We start from the raw sequence: 24,282 nt of genomic DNA, 5'->3' as shown, positions 1-24,282 counted from the left end.
GTGCATATATATGTGTGTGTGTATATATTTGTGTAACTGTGTATATATATGTGTTTGTGTGCACATGTGTGTGTGTGTGTGTATGCTGACTCAGGAATTCTGGGAGTTGTGTGTGTGTAGATATATATTTGTTTATGTATATGTATGTATTTATATGTAAGTTTGTGTATATGTACGTATATATATATGTGTGTGTGTGTGTGTATGTATATATGTGTGTGTATATATATATATACGTGTGACTGTGTGTGTATATATATATGTGTATGTGAGTCTGTGTGCGTGTGTGTGTGTGTGTGTGTGTGTGTGTATGCTGACTCAGGAATTCTGGGAGTTGAAGTCCATGAGTCATAGAAGAACCGAAGTTGCCTACCCCTGTATGCCTTGCTTTTGGGGAAACAGGGTAAATCCGTTGAATTCCTGACCCTTCTTTTAAATATCGTTTTTTTCCCCAGCAAGACCTTTGCACATTCTTAATATCACGAGCGTGTAAGAACTCTACACTGGGAAACTATTTGTACTGGTAAGTAAGCTTATTGAACTTCTCAGTGCTGACAATTGTTGACAGGTGCAATTTTAATAGACTCAGAAATACAGAGTTCCTTGGTATTAATCAGTGTGGAATCCGGCATCCAGTTTTGGTCACCACACTGTAAAAAAGACACTGAGACTCTAGAAAGAGTGCAGAGAAGAGCAGCAAAGATGATCAGGGGACTGGAGGCTAAAACATATCAGGAACGGGTTGCTGGAATTGGGTATGTCTAGTTTAATGAAGACAAGGATAAAGGGTGACATAATAGCAGCCTTCCAGTATCTCAGGGGTTTCCCCAAAGAAGAGGGAGTCAAGCTGTTCTCCAAAGCGCCTGAAGGCAGGACAAGCAGCAATGGATGGGAACTAATCAAGGACAGAAGCAACCTGGAACTAAGGAGGAAATTCCTGACAGTTGGAACAATTAACCAGTGGAACAACCTGACTCCAGAACTTGTGAATGCTCCAACACTGGAAGTTTTTAAGAAGAGACTGGACAGCCATTTGTATGAAATGGTATAGGGTTTCCTGCCTGAGCAGGGGGTTGGACTAAATAACCTCAAAGGTCCCTTCCAACTTTATTATTATTATTATTATTATTATTATTATTATTATTATTATTATTATTATTATTATTATTATTATTATTATTATTCCTCATACTTACAATCATCACAGCAAAGTCGCGTGATCAAAATTTGGGTAGCTGGGATTTATTTATGACAGTTGCACCTACCTAGGCTCAACTGGTCACCATTAATGACCTTCCCAGTTGGCTTCCAACAAGCAAAGTCAATGGGGGGGGAAGCTGGCTTCACTTAATAACTCAGTGATTCACTTAACAACTGCAGTGGTTTGCTTAAGAACCGTGGCAAAAGAAATATTGTCAAATGAGGCATGATCCGCTGCTTAGCCGCAGAAATCCTGGTCCCCATAGTCGTAAGTCGAGGACTGCGTGTAGATGTTATCTTCTCTCCCCAAACTGGTCCTTTGCAGCTCTTTCTCCCCCAGTCATCCCAGCTTCTTCTTGCCCTCGTGAAAGGTACGTGATTGTTGAGTGCGAAGACCGAGACACGCAACAGAGGGATCCCAAAACTCATGAGATGTACCTGAACGTCATGCGTAGGTTTAGTCAAGCCCTCTTAAAGGTGAGAATTGATTTTCGTTGTTTGTTTTGCTTTCCCGTTGTGCAATAGGGACATTGGAGAAGCAGGCAAGAAGCAAAAGAGAATATTTGTTAGCTCATCAAGTTGAACCACTTCTTTCCCAAAGCACCAGGATGCGAGAAAAAAGGGAGGGAAATCTGGGGGGGGGGAAAAGGTTAAATCGTGGCCAGTGGACCAAAATTTATTAAAACCGAGAGGTTTCGTTAGCCATCCAAGTAACTTCTTCGGTCCAAATGAAAATTTTGGGTAGGCAGAGAGTCATGGGATAGAGCCAACTCTTGTCCAACAGGCTGGGGAGACGGGGGGGGGCTTTCCCCAAAATGAAAAGCAACACGTAAATGAAGGTTCAATGATCCAGGCCAACTTTGGTTCCAGTTGCCATGATTTAACCTTTTGAGATACTCTTGGCCTGGATGATTGAGTCTTCATTTACACCGTGGATGGCAACAAATCAAAGAGAGAAGCGGCCTGGAATTAAGGAGAAACTTCCTAACAGTGCGGACAATTAACCAGTGGAACAGAAGTTGCCTCCAGAAATCGTGGGCGCCCCATCAATGGAGGTTTTTAAGAAGAAATTGGACAGTCACTTCTCCAAAATGGTAGAGGGTCTCCAGTTTGAGCAGAGGGTTGGACTAGAAGACCTCCAAGGTCCCTTCCAGCTGCATTCTGATTGCAATTGGTCCTTGATGCTCTCTGAGCTTGGTAGTATTCTTGCAGACATTTCATGATCCAACTAGATGACTTCAATAGTGCTAGAAGGGAGTGAGGTTTGCTCTCTTTTTACATATAAATGGCGTGCCCTCCCAGGCTTGGTGGGTGTGGTCTTGAAAGTTCATTGGTTAGGCTGTGGTTTACAGCCTAATAAAGAAAAGAAAAGAAAAGAGAAAAGAAAAGAAAAGAAGAAAAGAAAAGAAAAGAAAAAGAAAGAAATAAAGAAAAAGAGAAAGAAAGAAAGAGAAAGGAAGAAATGAAAAAGAAAAAAAAAGAAAGAAAGAAAGAAAGAAAGAAAGAAAGAAAGAAAGAAAGAAAGAAAGAAAGAGAAGGAAGGAAGGAAGGAAGGAAGGAAGGAAGGAAGGAAGGAAGGAAGGAAGAAAAGAGAAAGAAAGTAAAGAAAGAAAGAAAGAAAGAAAGAAAGAAAGAAAGACAAAAAGAAAAAAGAGAGAGAGAGAAAGAAAAGAGAAAGAAAGAAAGAAAGAGAAAGAAAGAAAGAGAAAGAAAGAAAGAAAGAAAGAAAGAAAGAAAGAAAGAAAGAAAGAAAGAAAGAAAGAAAAAGAAAGAAAGCTTTTCTTGTCCCTTGATTTACTCAGGATGACAAATCCGTCTGGGTGAGGCATTCCTTGTCTTGTTTATCTAAGTTGGTAGTTTCTTGATTGGGGTATTGCTGACTTTTTGATTGTTGGCCTACTGTTAATCTGCTAATCTGGTTGTTGATTGCTGGTAAGGAGTGTTTCATTTTTGGAGACATGCTCCACACTCTTCTCACACTGATGATGTTACCTAGTTGGGTGATGAAACATCTGCAAGAAAAGAACCAGCTGGGAGAGCATCAAGGACCCACCCCCCAGTTAAACCTTGGGCTACAAACATTCTCTTCCATTAAATGTCTTTCATTTATCATGGATTTCCTTGCCGTTCTACAACCGTCCACCTCTTTCAGTGCAAATTGGCTTATGCCCACTTTTAGAATGACTGTTATTGGCAAAGCTGTGGAAAAGCCAGAAGGTCAGTCAGCCACCATCTTACTACAGGCAGCTTTGATTGCATTATATGTTGAGGGAGTGAAGGGGTAGGTGGGTGGGTGGGGGAAGGAAGACAGAAGAGACATGTCTGTGGACTGAATGTCATCATTTGTTATCTACTCAGAAAGGAATTGCTAAAAAACCCAGAGAACAGCAGAGGAAGGAAGGAAGGAAGGAAGGAAGGAAGGAAGGAAGGAAGGAAGGAAGGAAGGAAGGAAGGAAGGAAGGAGAGAGAAAGAAAGAAAGAAAGAGAGAGAAAGAAAGAAAGAAAGAAAGAAAGAAAGAAAGAAAGAAGAAAGAAAAAGAAGGAAGGAAGGAAGGAAGGAGAGAGAAAGAAAGAGAGAGAGAGAGAAAGAAGGAAGGAAGGAAGGAAGGAAGGAAGGAAGGAAGGAAGGAAGATAGATAGATAGATAGATAGATAGATAGATAGATAGATAGATAGATAGATGTGAGGGAAAGAGGGAGGAAGAGGAAGGAAGGAAGGACGGAAAAGGAAAGGAAGGAAATGGAGGAGGGGAGGGAGAGTAAGGGAGGGAGAGAGGAAAGAAGGAAAGAAGGCAGAGAGGGAAAGGGAAATGGAGGAAGGGAAGAAAGTGAAAGAAGAAAGAAAGGAAGGAAGGATAAGGAAAGGAAAGGCAGAGAAAGGAAAGAAGAAAGGAAATGGGAGAGAAAGAAAGAAAGAAAGAAAGAAAGAAAGAAAGAAAGAAAGAAAGAAAGAGGAAGGAAGGAAGGAAGGAAGGAAGGAAGGAAGGAAGGAAAGCAAGAAAGCTTTTTTTGGTCTGATTTACCCAGGGTGACAAATCCGTCCGGGTGATGCGTTCCTTGTTGGCCGCCCAACAGACCTTTGTTGATCGACTGGTCCATCTCATGAAAGCCGTGCAGCGTGAAAGTGGGAATCGGAAAAAAAAGGTAAAGATGTCCAGACAATTAGCAATGGACCAGGAACCAACTTCAGCTGTGAGAAGCGGTGGGGTGAAAACGAACCTTGATTCCATTAGCATCTAAAGTTAATTAAACGTCTCCATCCTGTTCATTCCCTTGTCCCCTGGCTAACCATCCCCTTCGGTTATGTTTGGCCCCAGTTAAGTTTGGGTCCCACCCGAAATCTCAGATTTCTGCACCCCTGATTGAATGAAAGACACCCCCCCCAACCTGCCCATTCACAAATGCATGCCGTCAATTTCACAGAAGGAAAAAGCAAAGAAAAAGAAAGAAACCACATTTGTAAACCTTCTCAGTATATGCCAATATAACACCGAAATAATAGCCGATATTTGTAGCTTAAGGGACGCGGTGGCTCAGTGGGTTAGGACGCTGAGCTTGTCGATCAGAAGGTCGGCAGTTTGGCGGGTCGAATCCCGAGTGCCGCGTAGCAGACTGAGCGCCTGTTACTCGTCCCAGCTTCTGCCAACCTAGCAGTTCGAAAGCACATAAAAATGCAAGTAGAAAAACAGAGACCACTACGGTGGGAAGGTAACAGTGTTCCGTGCGCCTTTGGTGTCTAGTCATGCCGGCCACATGACCACGGAGACGTCCTCGGACAAGCGCTGGCTCTTTGGCTTTGAAACGGGGATGAGCACTGACCCCTAGAGTCGGAAACGACTAGCACGCATGTGCGGGGGAACCTTTACCTTTACTTTTTTTTATTTGTAGCTTGCGTTTTAGATTTTGGCTGTGGTTTTGTTCTCCAAGCTTCTTTTAATATAATTCCCGAACGTTTCGTTGCCAAACTAGGTAACACCATCATTAGGATTTTTCTTGTCCTGTTCTCTTTAGCTCAACGGTCTTCAACCTTGGCAACTTTAAGACTTGTGGAATTCAACTCCCAGAATTCTGGAAGTTGAAGTCCATAAGTCTTAAAGTTGCCAAGTTTGAAGACTCCTGCTTTAGCTCATAAGTGTCTTGTATGCCTGTGTGGTCACTTATTTGGAGCTATATTTGATTTCCGAGCAGCTGATTGGTTCTCTTGTTGATTGGCACTTTGGATGATCTGGTTTCTTACAGATTGATAAGTTGGATCTAAATCAAAATGCTTGTTAACTGCTCCTTTGGTGGAAAATCAAGTCTCAATAATAGGAAATTATAATAATAGGAATATATCAGGAAATATTAGGAAACATTCTCAGTAGCTCACTCGTTTATTAAATATAGAATAGTATCAACATCTCCAATTTAAAATGGGATAAGACACTATTGGAAATTATTAGGAAATATCCCTGCATGTTGCGTCGTTTTTAGATTGGTGGGGGGGAATTAAAATTGGATAAATTACACATCTCCAGAATCTTAATATCTGGAAGGATACTACTCAATCACCAAAGATTGCATATTCCTACAGATAATCCTCTTGATCAGTTATCTGACAGTGAGAACAATTGATCAGTGGAAATCCTTGCCTCCAGAAGTTGTGGGTGTTTCATCACTGGAGGTTTTTAAGAAGAATATTCTAGAACAGGGGTGTCAAACAGGCCGGATGCGTCATGCCGAAACCACGCCCACCCCATTGGTGGTGATGGAAAAAAAACTCGAGATATTTTGCAACACGTCACGTGACATTGCGAGTTTGACACCCCTGTTCTAGAATATTGTATCCCATTCCATATTCTAGAATAGAATAGAATAGAATAGAATAGAATAGAATAGAATAGAATAGAATAGAATAGAATAGAATAGAATAGAATAGAGAATGGAATGGAATGGAATGGAATGGAATGGAATGGAATGGAATGGAATAGAATAGAATAGAATAGAATAGAATAGAATAGAATAGAATAGAATAGAATAGAATAGAATAGAATAGAATATTGTATTCCACTCCATTATATTCTAGAATATTCCATTCCATATTCTCTTCTCTTATAGAATAGAATGGAATGGAATGGAATGGAATATTGTATTCCACTCCATTATATTCTAGAATATTCCATTCCATATTCTCTTCTCATATAGAATAGAATAGAATATTCTAGAATATTGTATTCCATTCCATATTCCATTCCACTCCACTCCACTACTCTAGAATATTCCATTTTAGAATATTCCATTCTAGAATATTCCATTCCATCTTCCCTTCCGTTCCCTCCTCTATTCTATTCCGTTCTGTTCTAGAACATTCCATTCTGTTCTAGAACATTCCATTCTGTTCTAGAATATTCCATTCTCTTCTTCTATTATTCTGAGCATTAAACAAATGTTTATTTCACATGGGATTCTTATTTGCGTATACTGTCTTTCTCCCTTTTGCTTGTCTTTTCCTCCTCTAGAATGAGCGGTTACAGACTCTCCTGGCAGACAACGAAAAGATGAATTTGTCAGAGATTGAACCCATTCCCCTGCCCCTCGAACCTCAAGTGAAAATTAGAGGAATCATCCCTGAGAAAGCGACTCTGTTCAAGGTAACAGCACAGAATCCGTCTCGCAGTCAGCATGATTTGGACGGTGTAAACATATCAAATCTCTGTGTAGAGTCTCCCTCATCCAGGTCATGGTGGTCCCGAAGGTGCCTTTTTCAAAAGGCAAGTTCTCATCCTTCTCATCCGAGAAGCTTCCTCGGTTCTGACCGAACGGGGCAGGATGGAAGGACTTCTATTCCTTTCCATCGTCTGGTCATTGTTGCTCCCTCTGAGAGTCGTTCGAGGTCACCTGGAGGTTTATCTCTGCCCTCCAGGTCATCCGAATAGCTCAAACGGGTGTGGCACCTTCTTGGAACGCCTGAAAGGACTGTGTTGTAAACATGAGATAGGTGGTGTCGTATCCTTCCCCCTCTGCAAGAAATAGAAATCCTTTCATCTTCCGCCATTCGGTCAGAACTGAGGAAGCTTCTCGGATGAGAAGCGAAACGTCTTCAAAGAAAAACAAGAAAATCCACTTGTCTCCTAAAGAAAAGCACCATTGGGAGCCGCCTCTTTGTGGCAGCCTCTCAAACACTGGAATACTGCTTTCATGTCCCCCTCCCCCCCACTCTCCTAGTCCTTTTTTTTTCTCTCTAGAAAAGGAAAGAGAAAGAATTTGAGACAACAAGATTTGAACCTCATAGAACAAAGGGTTTACTGCTTCAAACCTCCCTTGCATGAAAAGCAAGAGAGAGATCAAGGACCAGGTCACGTCAAACTGATAAATGCATTTATTTGTAGAGGCTAATTGATTCCTTCTCCCCCCCCTACCCCCCCCACCTCCTGTTCTTTTTATGAGAGACAAATTGCCAGCTAAACAAATTAGGCTTCCCCGCCCCCCCAGAAAGGGCATTTAAAATAGAATTGCCATCTAAGTTAATTAGGGAAGAGAGTTAATTGCTTTAAAGTTATCCTCCTCTAGTTTAGAAAACAATATCCACTTTTCTGTTCGATTCCAATTACATTATTGTGCCCTTTTAAGTAGCATTGAAAGGTTCAAAAACAGAGGCAGAAGACAAATGATGGGTGTTCTTTCTCCGTTATAGACGATACAAATGATGATATTCCCCAGAATAGGAATATCCTGTCAATTTTATTGGCCTCGACTTCCTTCTTCATTTACTTGTTGGTTTGATGGCTTCTATCCTGCCTTTATGATTTTCGCAAATAACTCAGGGCAACGATAGCAGTATGCCAATTTTTGAGAGGCTGCCACACAGAAGAGGAAGGGGTCACGTTATTCTCCAAAGCACTTTAAGGCAGGACAAGAAACAAGGGTTGGAAACTGACCAAAGAGAGAAACAACCTGGAATTAAGGAGAAACTTCCTGACAGTGAGGACAATCAACCAGTGGAACAGCTTTGCCTTCAGAAATCCTGGGCGCTCCATCACTGGAGTTTTTTAAGGACCAGACTAGACAATCACCTGTCTGAGATGGTATAGGTCCTCCTGCTTGAGCAGGGGGCTGGACTAGAAGACCTCCAAGGTCTCTTCCGGCTCTATTCTATTCTAATCAATGAACATATGTACCCATCGGGATGCTACAGTGGTCGTAAGTGTGAAAGAAAAAAAAATCACTTCCCCCCCCCAGTATGTTGTAACTTTGAACAGTCCCTAAATGAATGGTTGTAAATTGGGAAGTCTCTGTATTTATTTTACGAGTGTACAGTTTTATTTGGAGATTTCTGTACCTTGGGAAAGAAATCGCCCTGTTTTCCTCCTAGGAAAAGTTACCTCTTAAGACAATTGAAAAACTTGATTTCTTCTTTTCTCCTTTTCTGATCAGAGTGCCCTTATGCCGGCTCAGCTGTTCTTCAAGACCGAAGACGGGGATAGCTACCCTGTAATCTTCAAACACGGAGATGATTTACGTCAAGATCAGCTCATTCTCCAGATCATTTCTCTGATGGACAAGGTGATATTTTGCAGCCTAGTTATTTAGCCTGGCCTTGTTTTGGACGCGGTGGCTCAGTGGGTTAGGATGCTGAGCTTGTCGATCAGAAGATCGGTAGTTTGGCGGGTCGAATCCCGAGTGCCGCGTAACAGAGTGAGCGCCTGTTACTCGTCCCAGCTTCTGCCAACCTAGCAGTTCAAAAGCACGTAAAAATCCAAGTAGAAAAATAAGGACCACTCCGGTGGGAAGGTAACAGCGTTCCGTGTGCCCTTGGCATCTAGTCATGCCGGCCACATGACCACGGAGACGTCCTCGGACAAGCGCTGGTTCTTCGGCTTTAAAACAGAGATGAGCACTGGCCCCTAGAGTCGGAAACGACTAGCACACATGTGCGGGGGAACCTTTACCTTTACCTGTCTTTGGAAACCTAGTTAGTTCCAGAGGAGATGGAAGGGGGAAAAAAAATCTGTTAAATGTTTAACAGAGATTGGAAAGGACTCCGTCCCATTCAGAACAAGGCCACTCTCTTTTTTACACACACACACACACACACACACACACACACACACACACACACACTGTCATTGCTGCAAGCATTGACATGTTTTTGCACTGACAATATAAGAGACAGCCTTTTATTTAAACTGCTTCACTTGAAGGGAGGGAATTTTCTAATGACTATTTTGAGAAGATTAGAAAAGCCTGCCTACAGAATGGGAGGAGAGACTTCATATGTAAAACTAATTGGATAATGTGATTTATGATGTGTAGATAAGGGCGGGGATTGTGTGTGTATTATGATGGGTTTCGGGGGAGGAGATTTCAGATTCTGGCATCCCTCCATGTGTGCCGATGTTTCATTGCATTACAAAGACTTTTAGATAAATAATACGCCTGCAACTTGTTTGAATTGTCTCATTCATCGGAACCATCACACACACAGAGAGAGAGAGAGAGAGAGAGAGAGAGAAGGGAAGCACAAGTGCCTCTCTCTGTCTCTCTGTCTCTGCCTCTCTCTCTCTGCAAATGGCAGAGGATGACTGAAAGAGCTGCATGGGGCTCCAGGGCCGTGGGTTGCCGACCTGTGAGCTAGAAGAACTCCAAGGTCCCTTCCAACTCTGTTGTTCTGTTACTCTGCGAGATTGTTGCTTACAGATTTCTCATTGTGATCACCATTTCTATTCCTAGCTCTTACGCAAGGAGAATCTGGATCTCAAGCTGACTCCCTACAAAGTGTTGGCTACAAGTACGAAACATGGTAAGAGCGATTCCCCTTCCACCTCCATCTTCTCCCTACCTCCCCAACTCGGAGGAGTAAAAAAAGTACACATAGTCCTCAGCTTGCGACCAGTGGGACCTTCCCATCATGGACATTAAAACAGCTCATAAAAGATCCTTTTCAGCAGTCATTCAGTAAACACCACAGCTGTTAAGCAAACACCGTGGCTGTAAAGCAAACACCTCAGTCACTAAGCACACCAATGGTAGACTATGGATGCAAAACCCAGAAGTGCTGATTTTTAGCAAAACCGTCACATGATGTGGGTCACGTGTCTACAGGATGCTACAAATGGCCGCAAACACAAACAAACAACCGAATGCTTCAGGGGAAGGGTGACTGTCAGAACTTTGAATCTGGCTTGTAAGTAGAGGACTACCCAGTGGTGGGATCCAAATACCTGAACAACCAGTTCTGTTATGTGATGCAGGCCTGGGCCTCTGATGCCTAGAACGGACTTCCGGAAGTGGCATCAAAGCACTTCCGGTGGGCCGTTCGAGGCCTGGGAGGCTTCCTCCAGGCCTCCGATGCCTAGAACGGACTTCCGGAAGTGGTATCCATGCACTTCCGGTGGGCCGTTCCAGACCTAGGAGGCCTCCTCCAGGCCTCCGATGACTGGAACGGACTTCCGGAAGTGGTATCCATGCACTTCCAGTGGGCCATTCCAGGCCTAGGAGGCCTCCTCCAGGCCTCTGAAGCCTAGAATGGACTTCCGGAAGTGGTGTCCTCCGCGGCCTACATTGGACTTCCAGAAGCCAGCCGTTTCTCCGAATTCAGGTAAATTTAGCTACCAGTTCTCCTGAACCGGTATGAACCAGCTGAATCCCACCACTGGGACTACCTATATTTAGAAAGTTTTCAAAGAGTCCAGGCCCTCGGCGTGGAAAAAAGACGTTATCTATCTTCTTTCGAACATATACATACTGTCTGTCCCAAAGATGCTTTTGTTCTAGAGGCAACTGGATTTTCTTGTTTTGTTTTTCTTTGAAGAAGTTTCGCTTCTCATTCCAAGAAGCTTCTTCAGCTCTGACCGGATGGTGGGGATTGGAAGGATTTATACTCCTTGCAGACAGAGCTGGTCATTTGCCTTCTTTTAGAGAGTCGTTGAGGCCACTTGGGGGACTGGGGAACAGGGACAAAAACCGAGGTGCTTCTGAGCTGCGAGCGTTTGCTTTCTCTTTCGGCTTCTGCAGGTTTCATGCAGTTCATCCAGTCGGTACCCGTGGCTGAGGTCCTTGCGACTGAAGAGAGCATCCAGGTGGGTCTGCTGACTTGGCTTGCTAACTGAAAAACTGCATCGATTCACTGATCAACGGTGGCAAGAAGAGGTCGTAAAATGGGGCAACCAATGTCTGACTTAGCGACGGAAACTTTGGGCTTAGTTGCGCGGGTAGATTTTGGATTCTATGTATGTACGTACATGTGTATGAATGAAAAGACCTTACAGCAGTTTTCTCCATGATCCTTTTTTCTGTCCTCCTCGGGCTGGGCCAAAAAAGTCAGGTGGTCTTTGACTTATGACTGTTCCTTTAATGACCGTTTTAAATTACGAGGGCACTGGAAAAAAAAAGGGACTTAGAATTGGCCCTTGCACTTAGAACCGTTTCAGCATCCCTCTATTCCCGTGGTCAAAATTCAGACTCTTAGCAACCGATCTGTATTTACAATAGTTAAATCACCCCAAGGTGAGATGGTCACCATTTGCAGCCTTGCCAGCCAGCATCTGGCAAGCAGAGACATCAGGGAAAGTCAATTTCGCTTCACATTACATCAAAAATATTGCCATATTGCTTTAACGACTGCATTTCTTAATGATGGGATGTTTACGGAGATTCTCCATCATCCAGGTCAGGGTTGTCCCAAAGATGCTTTTTCAGGAGGCAGCTGGACTTTCTTTGTTTTTCTTTGAAGACCTTTTGGTTCTCATCCAAGAAGCTTCTTCAGATCTGACCGGATGGTGGGGAGTGGAAGGATTTACACTCCTTGTAGACAGCTGGTCATTTGCATTCCTTTAGAGAGTCATTGAGGCCACTTGGAGGTTTATCTGTGTCCTGAGTGGTGCAAATGGATGTGGAGTCTTCTTGGCTGCAGGATGTTTCCTGCCCTGGGTCCCTTCACTGTTGAAGCAAGCGCAGGCTGTTGGGTTTGAGTCTGTGTTGTCTGCATCTCAAACTGAAGCACACAAATGGTTCCTATATTCTACAAGGTTTCCTGGAAATCCATTCATAAAACCTCTTAATGGCCTCAACGACTCTCTAAAAGAATGCAAATGACCAGCTGTCTGCATCCGCCATCCGGTCAGAGCTGAAGAAGCTTCTCGGATGAGAAGTGAAACGTCTTCAAAGAAATAAAAAAAATAATACCAAGAAGGTCCAGTTGCCTCCTGAAAAAGCACCCTTGGGACGACTTAATGATGGACGTTCCAGTCCCAAATATCTTTTCATGTCAAGGACCACCTGTAAACCTTCCATCTTGCTTTTGTAGAACTTCTTCCGGAAACACGCGCCGAGTGAAACCGGGCCCCACGGCATAAGTGCGGAAGTTATGGACACCTACGTGAAGAGCTGCGGTGAGCCTTAGCAAACAGTTTCATGGGTCTGTCTGAAGTTCAGATGACCTGGAAGTAACTACCTATGTTTTGAGTAGGGCTTTCCTAAAAAAAAAAAAAAAAAACCCTTGGCAACAGTTATAGCCGCGATGGAGCCATTGAGAACCTGTGGGAGCTGCAATGCAGTGGCAACACAATAATTTATGCCAAAGCTATCTTAATTGAGGCACCAAGGGTCTTCAGCTTGTCCTCCTGGACCTTTTAAAGGAACCTTGGCCAACCTCAGAGTTTGTGTCCCATTGGACTTAAGGTCTTAAATTTGGACTGGATAGCCTAGTTCCACTCAGTGGCTGAATTCACCAGGTTGAGTTTTGACTATTCTTTCTCAGGATTATTGTGCTTGAGGGAATGAACCTAGAAGAGAAGTCCATGTATCTTTCCTTGCAGTAAAGAAAATAATAATAATTGCAACTCAAGGAAGGGAATATTTGTAGAAAAGGAGAAAGAAGGAAGAGGAGGATTTTGGGGTCCTTGATGCTCTCTGAGCTTGGTGGCTTTTTTGTATGTTTCATTACCAAACTAGGTAACATCATCAGTGTTAGAAGAGAGAGGTGTTTATGGAGAAGAGGAGGAGGAGGAGAAGGACTGTGGGGTCCTTGGTGCTCTCTGAACTTGTTTGTTTTCTTGCAGACGTTGCATTACCCAACTAGGTAACATCATCAGTGCTAGGGGTCTTCTTACCAGCACTGCTGATGTTACCTAGTTGGGTAATGAAATGTCTGCAAGAAACTCAGACATCACAGCTCTTTATATTGTTAGTGTAGAAGGCATTGTTTATTATCAGCCATGCTCCATCCTTTAGGTCAGCACAAGATGAAAGAGGAACTGTTGCAATTACTTGTCTCTTCTTTTGATGCTAAAGTGGAAGAGGAAATTCATTTTTATTGGCAACATCTGTCCAGGTTAGCGAGGCCCATTGTTGAACATCATGTAATGTTTGAAGTCTCTGCTCTGTTACTCGTTGAGGAATTCACCAGTATTCTAAATATGGCTTTACTTTAATGCTGGTTGGTTACTAATAGCCTTGAACCAGAAATGAGAAGTTAATGATTGTGCTCAAACAGTAATGGAAAGTGTTTTGAGAAACAGCGTGTGTGAAGGGTTGTGCGAGAAATTGTGTCATTAGGAAGACTCTGGGGTCCTTGATGCTGTCAGAGCTTGGTTGTTTTCTTGCAGATGTTTCATTACCCAGCTAAGTAACATCATCAGTGCTAGAAGAGAGTAGGGTTTATGGAGAAGAGGAGGAGGAAGAGGACTGTGGGGTCCTTGGTGCTCTCTGAGCTGGGTGGTTTTCTTGCAGATGTTTCATTACCAAGCTAGGTAACGTCATCAGTGCTAGAAGGGAGTGGGATTTCCGGAGTGGTGGAAGACAAGGGGAGGAGGAAGAGGAGGAGGAGAAGGAGAAGGAAGAGGAGGACTGTGGGGTCCTTGATGCTCTCTGAGCTTGGTGGTTTTCTTGCAGATGTTTCATTACCAAACTAGGTAACTGTTGTGATTCAGGGTCAGCCTGTGGGTTCGGCAGTTGGGTCGGACGATTCAGAGGAGGAGGAGGGGCGTGTTGGAGAGCCTGTAGAGGACAGCCCTGAGGCTTCGCAGAGCCCTCAGCCAGGCCCCTCCCATCTGGTCACGACGCAGACCCAGCTGTGTGAGCCTGACAGCGTGGATGAAGATGACCCACAGCTGGCCCTGTTCAAGGACGCCCGACGCAGGAGGCAATCAATCAGGAGTAAACAGAGGAAGGCAATGGGCCACCTCGGAAGGAGGCAAAGAGAAGCCACGCCCTGAACTGTATAAAAGGGGAATGCGTGGGAGGGCTGGTTTGCTGAAGGCAACCGTTTGAATAGCTCCTGTTTCATGGTTCCTGTTTTGGTTTTGCTCTGTTTGCTCTGTTTTGTGTCAATAAATTTGGCAGGCTTAGTTCCAGCCTCTTGCCTTTTTGTAAAGGGGTTGTCCCTGCCTTTTCTGCAGGGCCGGTAGCAGGCTGGTACAGAACAGAAACATCATCAGTGCTAGAAGGGAGCGGTGTTTATGGAGAGAAGGAGGCGGACTGTGGGGTCCTTGGTGCTCTCTGAGCTTGGTTGTTTTCTTGTAGATGTTTCATCACCAAACTAGGCAACATCATCAGTGCTAGAAGGGAGCGGTGTTTCCAGAGTGGTGGAAGACAAGGAGGAGAAGGAGAAAGAAGAGTAGGACTGTGGGGTCCTTGACGCTTTCACAGCTTAGTTGTTTTCTTGCAGATGTTTCATTACCCAACTAGGTAGCTTCATCAGTGCTAGCAAGGTTTCCCCATATTTCTGACCTAAGAATCTATCTTGCCTCGGTTTAGTTTTGATCTTCAGGAGTTTGAACAGGAGAGTAATGCTATTTTTATTATTATTATTATTATTTTCTTTTCAGCTGGATATTGTGTGATCACATATATACTTGGAGTTGGAGACAGACATCTGGATAACCTTCTGCTCACCAAGACAGGTAAAGAATTCACTTTTGTTGGGGTGGTGGTGGTAAATGTTGGGACATCTTCACTGTGCAATAAAATGATGTCCTCTTGAAATTGTGTGTCTTTGCCTACCAACGCAAGGCTCGTTAAAGCAATTTTAACACAGGTTATAAAATACCTGGGAATCTATTGGAGCCACACAGTATTCAAAAAAAAAATCTAAGGACTTTGCATAGAAGGCAGAATTAACAAGGCATAACTTGTAAATTAACAGTCCTATTAATTTAATAAAATGGGGTGATTGTAGCATCTAGCCAGTAACCATTTGCAGCACATTTACATTTTGCTCAATGCTTTAGTATGCTATTGTTATTCATGTTATACAATTTCCCTGCCACCCTGTTGTGTGACTCGGGCGATGGGTAAAACACAGACAAGATAAAATTGTAATCAAAGGATGAAATTGAAGCACAGCTAATCCAAAGCAAGGAAACCAGGGGGTTAAAACCCTGAAACAGAGTTGTTGTAAAGGTAATTGTGTATGTGAGTGGAGGTACTGTAGTGCTGTGGTATGAACAGAGAAGATGCATACCTTGATCCCAGCTGTTTTATTTCCATGAGAGTTAGGAACACCCACCATATTTTGCAAATTTACTTGTGTATAATAGCCAAGTTTTACCTGTAGCAGATGGTCCTGTGGTCTCTAGGATCCAAGCCCATTCTACTAAAGATGAAATCTACTAAAGGCTGAGAGTTAACTATGACGATAAATTTAATGAAGAAATCTAATAAAAGATACAGAAGCAATCTAATCTACAAAATCAACTGTAACGATTGCAACCAATTCTATGTTGGACAAACATCACGTCGATTGAAAACCAAGATCCACCAACATCATCTGGCAGTCAAACTCCGCGATCCCAAATCCTTAATCTCTACCCACACTGACACCAAACATCACCAGTTCAACTGGAGCAAGGCAAAAATCATTGGCCACGCTACCACCCACCCCGCTTGGGAGTTCATCGGAGCCTGGCACTCCACAAGCAAATGCTAGGCAACATTAACAGAGGGGTAGAATCAAGATCACGTGAAGAGTTCATACCACTTTACAAGGCCTTGGTAAGGCCACACTTGGAATGCTGCATCCAGTTTTGGTCACCACGATGTAAAAAAGATGTTGAGACTCTAGAAAGAGTGCAGAGAAGAGCAACAAAGATGATTGGGGGACTGGAGGCTAAAATATATAAAGAACAGTTGCTGGAATTGGGTATGTCTAGTTTAATGAAGAGAAGGACGAGGGGAGACATGATAGCAGCCTTCCAATATCTCAGGGGCTGCCACAAAGAAGATTGGGGGTCAAGCTATTCTCCAAAGCACCTGAAAGCAGGACAAGAAGCAACAGATGGAAACTAACCAAAGAGAGAAGCAACCTAGAACTAAGGAGAAATTTTCTGACAGTTAGAACAATTAATCAGTGGAACAACCTGTCTCCAGAAGCTGTGGGTGCTCTATCACAGGAGATTGAACAACCATTTGTCTGAAATGGTATAGGGCAGGGGTAGGCAACCTCGGCTCTTTTATGACTCATGGACTTCAACTTCCAGAATTCCTGAGTCAGCACAGCTGACTCAGGAATTCCGGGAGTTGAAGTCCATGAGTCATAAAAGAGCCGAGGTTGCCTACCCCTGGTATAGGGTTTCCTTTCTGGGCAGGGCGTTGGACTAGATGACCTCCAAGGTCCCTTCCATCATCATCATCATCATCGTCATCATCATCATCATCATCATTATTATTATTATTAATAATCATCATCATCATCATCATCATCATCACACAGCCAGATGTTCAGACTGGATTTGGCATTTTTGTCTACCTATCAAGTCCTTCCCAAGGACCTGGGATAGGAGATGTGGATGTTTGATGGTATTATAGATGTATTATTATTATTATTATTATTATTATTATTATTATTATTATTATTATTATTATTATTATTATTATTATTATTTTCCATCAACGGACACATTGACCTTTCACCAGCCTATGAATCCCTCAGAATCCAAATCAATCGCACAACCAACCAGAGATGGCACTGACCCTTCAGCCATCCCACGCAATCCCCCACTCCCACCAGCAGTTCACCTCCCAATGACCCTGACCTGGTTTAACTTCCCCATCACAAGACCCATCACCAGCCTTTCTCTGATGACTCCCACCTGACCCATGACAAGACCCTCACTCGACACACCCACACCTGAAGCCCTTACAAATAGAAGAACACGGACACTGACATCCCCTGAACTTCGCTGAAGTTGTTACCTAGCCTAGTAACGAAACGTTCAGTTACCAACCCAGAAGCTCTCAAAGAACGAACCTTCACCCTCATCCTACACCCGAGCTACAGACATTTGTCGCTGTTGCCGAGAAATCTCTTGTCAACCATCATCCGTGTTAAACTGAACAACAGGCCAGCCTACCAGGAACTGGACCACCAGCATATTTGTCCTGGTCACCACAATACACGAACGAACCTGAGGCCTTGGAAAGAGTGCGGAGAAGAGCAAGCAAGATGATCAGGGTCTGGAGACTGAATCGTAGGATGAAGAGCTAAGGCAGGGGCCTTCCATCTTGGTAACTTTTAAGACTTGTGGACTTCAACTCCCAGAATTTCTCAGCCAGCCCTGGCTGGCTGAGGAATTCTGGGAGTTGAAGTCCACAAGTCTTACAGTTGCCAAGTTGGAAGACCCTGAGCTAAGGGGACCAGCTATGTCTAGCCTAACAAAGAGAAGGCTTAGGGGAGTTCTGATACAATCTTCCAATACTTGATGTCACAGGGAAGAGAGTTTTGATTTATTCTCCAAAACACCCGAGGGCAGGAAAATGAAAATGGGTGGAAGCTTGTTAAAAGAAAAAAGAAAAAAAGATCCAACCGAGAAATCTATGGAGCTTCTCAGTCATCCAGGTCATGGTTGTCCCAAAGTTGCTTTTTCATGAGACAACTGGACTTTCTTGTTTTTCTTTGAAGACATTTAGCTTCTCATCCAAGATGCTTCTTCAGCTCTGACTGGATGGTGTTCTGTACCAGCCTGCTACAGGCCCTGCAGAAAAGGCAGGGACAACCCCTTTACAATCGGCAAGAGGCTGGAATTAAGCCTGCCAAATTTATTAACATAAAACAGAGCAAAACAAGACACGAACCATGAAACAGGAGCTATGAAACAGGAACTATTCAAGCGGTTGCCTTCAGCAAACCAGCCCTCCCACGCATTCCCCTTTTATACAGTTCAGGGCGTGGCTTCTCTCTGCCTCCCTCCGAGGTTCCCCATTGCCTTCCTCTGTTTACTCCTGATTGACTGCCTCCTGCGTCGGGCGTCCTTGAACAGGGCCAGCTGTGGGTCATCTTCATCCATGCTGTCAGGCTCACACAGCTGGGTCTCCGTCGTGACCAGGTGGGAGGGGCCTGGCTGAGGGCTCTCATCAGCAAGCTCTCCAACCCCCTCAGCAAGCTCTTCAACACCCCCCTCCTCCTCTGAGTCGTCCGACCCAACTGCCGAACCCACAGGCTGACCCTGAATCACAACAAATGGTGGGGGAATGGAAAGATTTATACTCCTCGTGGACAGCTGGACATTTATGTTCTTTTAGAGGGTCGTTGAGGCCACTTGGAGAATATTGGAGAACAAGCCCATCAGGACAAGATTCAGCAGTCCATCTGCATTTAAAAGACAAAGGCCACTCTTTGGAAGACAGCAAAGTCCAGGTTTTGGACAGAGAGGAGCGCTGGTTTGAAAGAGGGGTCAAAGAGGCCATCTAGGTCAAAACTGAACAGCCCTCTCTCAACAGAGGGGAAGGGATACGACACCATCCATCTCCAGTCTACAACACGATCCTTTCAGCAGTTCCAAAAAGTCCCCACATCCATTTGCCTCACTCAGATGACCCTGAGGATACAGATCAACCTCCTGATTATGTTTGCGCAGCCCACATAATCCTTTTCAAACCCGAAGGAGTGCATTTCAAGATTGTGTCAAAGCGTGGTTAGTTTTAACACATTTTTCTTTTGGTGGCTCTAACTTAGTTCGTGGTCCGGCGTCTTCTTCCAGGCCAGTGAACGGGTGAATGGAGAAACCAGATCCACCGCGTTGTGCAGACTTAATCATTGTGAAAAGACGATAAACACACGTGGAGCGCAACCGGTGTCAGCCGTTCGAAAAACATTTGCAACGACAGTTTGATCACGGCGGTGAAGTCATCCAAGCCAGCATTTTGGAGATGCCGGCAGATGAGCCCAAGGAAAATAAACCTCGTAAAAGGATTGATAATAAAGCCGGCATCGTTTCCAATCTGCCTAATTTGTTCTTTATAACATCGCTAATTGGCCCTTGACAGACTCTTTTACACGCAGAGAGACACACATGCACACACCCGCACTATTTCAAGATCTGTTAATTATATGCCTGGGTTGTAGATTGTTAAAAGACTTTTCAACAAACATAGTCGCTATTATGCACTCTGCTGCCTTCAAAACACAGTGCATGTTTAATAAGCATTTATTAGTCGCAGTTAATTAGCTATTGACCGTAATTTTATTCAGACTGAATAAAGAAGTTGTTTCCTTTCCATCGGATCTTCAGTTATGATATTAATCTGACTCTTCTTTTTTTCCTAGCTGATTTCCTTTCTTATATAAGTTCTTTTTTTGTACAATTCCTTCCGGTTAATATATATTGTTGTTGTTGTTGTTAGCTGCGAAGTCGTGTCCAACCCATCGCGACCCGATGGACAACGTTCCTCCAGGCCTTCTTGTCCTCTACCATCTTCTGGAGTCCATTTAAGGTCACGCCTACTGCTTCAGTGACTCCATCCAGCCACCTCATTCTCTGTCGTCCCCTTCTTCTATTGCCCTCAATCTTTCCCAGCATTAGGCTCTTCTCCAGTGAGTCCTTCCTTCTCATCAGGTGGCAAAGGATTTGAGTTTCAACTTCAGGATCTGGCCTTCTAAAGAGCAGTCAGGGTTGATCTCCTCTAGGACTGACCGGTTTGATCACCTTGCAGTCCAAGGAACTCGCAGGAGGCTTCTCCAGCACCATAGTTCAAAGGCCTCAATTCTTTGGCGCTCAGCCTTTCTTACGGTCCAACTTTCACAGCCATACGTTGCAACTGGAAAGACCATAGCCTTGACTATACGCACTTTTGTTGACAGGGTGATGTCTCTGCTTTTTAGTGTGCTGTCTAGATTTGTCATATATAAGTCTGGTCTGTCGGGAGGAAGGCAGAAGAAGAAATTATAGTCCCAGATTGCAGCAACCTACTCTCAAAAAAAAAAATAAAAAAAAATCTTCTGCATCCAGATGCCTAGCAAAATGACAAAATGATCTGTATTTTATATTCTTTGTGCCCTGCGTAGAGCCGGGAAGAGTCAGGTTGCCTTATGGATATCTCAATAAATAAACACATGCTTAAAAAAATATATCTCTGGAAGGTGAATTTACACAGCAGGCAACGGGGAGCTGGGAAAGGAAGAGATGACTTATGCTTCAGTGGGTTGTAGAAATTACAGCCTGTTAATTCTTAATGTGGCTTCTTCCATCGGGCATGGCCAGCTGGGCGAGCACCACAATTGAATTTCTTAACCAGGATGACGATTTGTGAACCTAGGTTAAATTTATTATGGAGAGGCAGAGGTGGCCCTCATTTGATAGTTTTCAAACGTCCATTTGTTCGTCCTTTCTCCTTTGGGATTAAAACAGGGGTCTCCAAACTTGGCAACTTTAAGACTTGAGGACTTCAACTCCCAGAATTCCTCCTCCAGCCCTTGACAACTTTAAGACTTGAGGACTTCAACTCCCAGAATTCCTCCGCCAGCCCTTGCCAACTTTAAGACTTGAGGACTTCAACTCCCAGAATTCCTCCACCAGCACTTAACAACTTTAAGACTTGTGGACCAACTCCCAGAATTCCTCCGCCAGCCCTTGACAACTTTAAGACTTGGGGACTTCAAGTCCCAGAATTCCTCCTCCAGCCCTTGACAACTTTAAGACTTGGGGACTTCAAGTCCCAGAATTCCTCCTCCAGCCCTTGACAACTTTAAGACTTGAGGACTTCAACTCCCAGAATTCCTCCATCAGGCCTTGACAACTTTAAGACTTGAGGACTTCAACTCCCAGAATTCTTCCGTCACTTCAACTTCCAGAATTCCTCAGTCAGCATGGCTGGCTGAGGAACTCGGGGAGTCGAAGTCCACAATTTTTAAAAGTTGCCTAGTATGGAGATCCTTGGATTAAAACATGCTTCTGGGTTTCGAATGATGGATTTGGATTTGAATGAATTGGAGCAAAAGGTTTAAGATTCTAGATCTGGAATCCAGAATTGTGTGTTTCCAACACTTGGAAAATTGGAATGTTTGATATGACAGGACAGAAAAACGAGGGAACACGTGGGGTGTTATCCCATGAATTGAGGTTGAGTTTGGATAAAAATAATTTAGAGGTAGATTTTGACTTTCCCAGTACAGGTCCCGTGTCCAGCTCTGAGCACCACACTTGAAAGATTTAGAGAAATCTGAACCTTGAAGAGGCAGAGGACTAGAAACTTAATAGAGACCATAAGGGCAAGCAGTGTTTGACTTTGAGATGACTAAAGAAAAATACTCCAAATAGCTGAAAGGATATTGCATACAAGATCAAGACCTTTCTCTCTGTAAAGAACAAGAAAAGCTGATAAAAGCTGCATGAAGGCAAGTTCTTAATTTAGAATTTAGAATTTATTTTTATTTATTTTTTTTATTACATTTATATCCCGCCCTTCTCTGAAGACTCAGGGCGGCTTACAAGCTTAGCAGTAGCCTTCATTCTATGTATATGCCTGCTTATTAGGGCTTTCAGGGGCCCCCAAGCGGCATTATTACAAAGTCAGCTTAATTGCCCCCAACAATCTGGGTCCTCATTTTACCTACCTGGGAAGGATGGAAGGCTGAGTCAACCTTGAGCCTGGTGGGATGCGAACCTGCACTAATTGCGGGCAGCTGGTCTTACTTAAGGAGGCATTAGCCCTCTGCTCCACCAAGGCTCCTTTTTAGAATTTAGAATTTAGAATAGAACAGAACAGAACAGAACAGAACAGAACAGAACAGAACAGAATAGAATAGAATAGAATAGAATAGAATAGAATAGAATAGAATAGAATAGAATAGAATCTGGAAGGGACCTTGGAGATCTTCTAGTCCAGTCCCCTGCTCAAGCAGGAGAATCTATACCATCTCAGACAGGTGATTGTCTAGTCTCTTAAAAATCTCCATTGATGGAACGCCCACCATTTCTGAAGGCAAAGCTGTTCCACTGGTTAATTGTCCTCACAGTCAGGAAGTTTCTCCTTAATTCCAGGTTGCTTCTCTCCTTGATCAGCTTCCAACCATTGTTTCTCATCCTTCCCTCTGGTGCTCTGGTGAACAACCTGGCCCCCTTTGCCTTGTGGCAGCCCCTCGGATACTGGAACACTTCTATCATGTCTCCCCTATTTCTTCTTTTCTTTAGACTAGCCAAGCCCAAGTCCTGCAGCCGTTCTTTGTATGTTTTAGCCTCCAGGCCTTGGATCATCTTAGTTGCTCTTCTCTGAATCTTTTTTCAAACTCTCAGCATCTTTTTTGTGGTATGGTGACCAAAATTGGCTGCAGAATTCCCGGTGTGATCTCACTAGGGTTTTATAAAGCGGTACTAATACTTCGCGTAGTGGTGCTGAGTTGTCCTTTACCGAATGAGCTCAGATATTTTATTTTCCTTATTACTATATTTACCCATCCCTTCCCTATGTTCCCTTCCATTCCACTCCGTATTTTTATCCTGTTACGTTCCATTTCACATTTTCTATTCTGTTCTGTTCCGTTCCATTCCATTCCATATTTTCTATTCTATTCTTCATGAACGCATGACACAACATAGGAGAACAAACCCATCAGGACCAGATCCAGCGGTCCATCTGCATTTAAAAGACAAAGGCCGCTCTGTAGAAGACAGCAAAGTCCACGTTTTGGACAGAGAGGACCGCTGGTTTGAAAAAGGGATACAACATCATCTATCTCCAGTCCACAACACGGTCCTTTCAGCAGTTCCAAGAAGGCTCCACGCCCATTTGCACCATTCAGATGTCCCTGAGAACACAGATAAATCTCTAAATGGCCTCAGTGACTCTCTAAAAGAAGGCAAATGACCAGCTGTCTGCAAGGAGTATAAATCCTTCCATTCCCCACCATCCAGTCAGAGCTGAAGAAGCTTCTTGGATGAGAAGCGAAACGTCTTCAAAGAGGGAAAAAATGGGGAAGCCTTGAAAAAAGCATCTTTGGGTCCACCATGACCTGGAAGACGGAGAAACTCCAGACCAAACCACTTATTAAGAATGGAGGCTCTGTTTAACTTTTTTTCCGCTGCTGTGACACTCGTTCTTGCTGATCCGATGCCTTTTGAAACGTGTTGGTCCACAAGACCTACCGTATCAGTTACATATGCAAATACTGTATGCCTCAGATTAATTAACGCCTCTTGATTCCTTCCGTACCAAGCTGGATAAGAAGCATAATTACAGTCTCTCTGGACTTAATTCTGTTGTCGCCGTTTCTTTTCATGCATCTCTAGACTCAACGTGAAGACAGGCTCAACATAAATTAGCAGTTAGAAGGAGCTCTCTAAATGTCCGTAATTAAATAACTTGCGTGTATTTTTACAACATAGATCAGAGCCTGCTGGTTTAAAACGGGGTTTTGGTTGTTGTGGTGGGTTTTTTTAATGTGTTGTGCTTTGGGTGAGTAATATCCTTTACCGGGTTTTTTTTTGAGCAACAGGGGACGTAACTTAAGCCAGTTCCATATGGTACCACGGAGTCGATTCTTCTGGGATTCTGCTTATTTTTTTTTGTTTTGTTTTTAAATCACATCTTTAAATCAAACCGTGTGGGCTTGATGCTGGGAATTTCTGTTAGATAAATGAATGCAGGATGAAACACGTTTGCATGGGAAGTTGGGTCCAGCCGAGCGGAAAGGTCTCTCTCTCTGATGGCTTTTGAGAAAGTCCTCAATAGGCCAAGGTATTTCCGCATCTCACACGGTGACCAGTATTCCTCAAGTAAAGAGATAGCAAAGCAATTTCCCCACATATAAAAGTTAAGGGAAAAAGAGAGGAAATATCTGACGTTGTAACCTGAGATTTCCACCCAAGGTTTTGTTATCGAACTATTGATTAAC

At 43.6% G+C, this 24,282-nt stretch overlaps 1 protein-coding gene across 5 annotated transcripts in view; it reads left to right on the top strand.

Moving 5' to 3' along the window:
* Nucleotides 1-24,282, top strand: part of PIK3C3 (phosphatidylinositol 3-kinase catalytic subunit type 3) — a 128,709-nt gene that overhangs the window by 45,136 nt on the left and 59,291 nt on the right. For all 5 annotated transcript variants that reach the window (XR_014491469.1, XM_083354830.1, XM_083354831.1 and 2 more), the window contains 9 exons: nt 456-523; nt 1,572-1,677; nt 4,227-4,343; nt 6,698-6,829; nt 8,613-8,741; nt 9,909-9,978; nt 11,193-11,257; nt 12,484-12,568; nt 15,005-15,079. Coding sequence is in view for 4 of the 5 variants with exons in the window: in XM_083354830.1 (XP_083210956.1) it covers nt 456-523; nt 1,572-1,677; nt 4,227-4,343; nt 6,698-6,829; nt 8,613-8,741; nt 9,909-9,978; nt 11,193-11,257; nt 12,484-12,568; nt 15,005-15,079 (847 nt within the window). In the remaining variant the exon portion in view is untranslated. The remainder of the gene's footprint in view (nt 1-455; nt 524-1,571; nt 1,678-4,226; nt 4,344-6,697; nt 6,830-8,612; nt 8,742-9,908; nt 9,979-11,192; nt 11,258-12,483; nt 12,569-15,004; nt 15,080-24,282) is intronic.

This window comes from Vipera ursinii (assembly GCF_947247035.1).
Source record: "Vipera ursinii genome assembly, chromosome: 2".
NCBI lineage: Eukaryota > Metazoa > Chordata > Lepidosauria > Squamata > Viperidae > Vipera > Vipera ursinii.
Note: the sequence above shows the minus strand (reverse complement) of the source record. Positions and strands in the feature narration are given on the sequence as shown.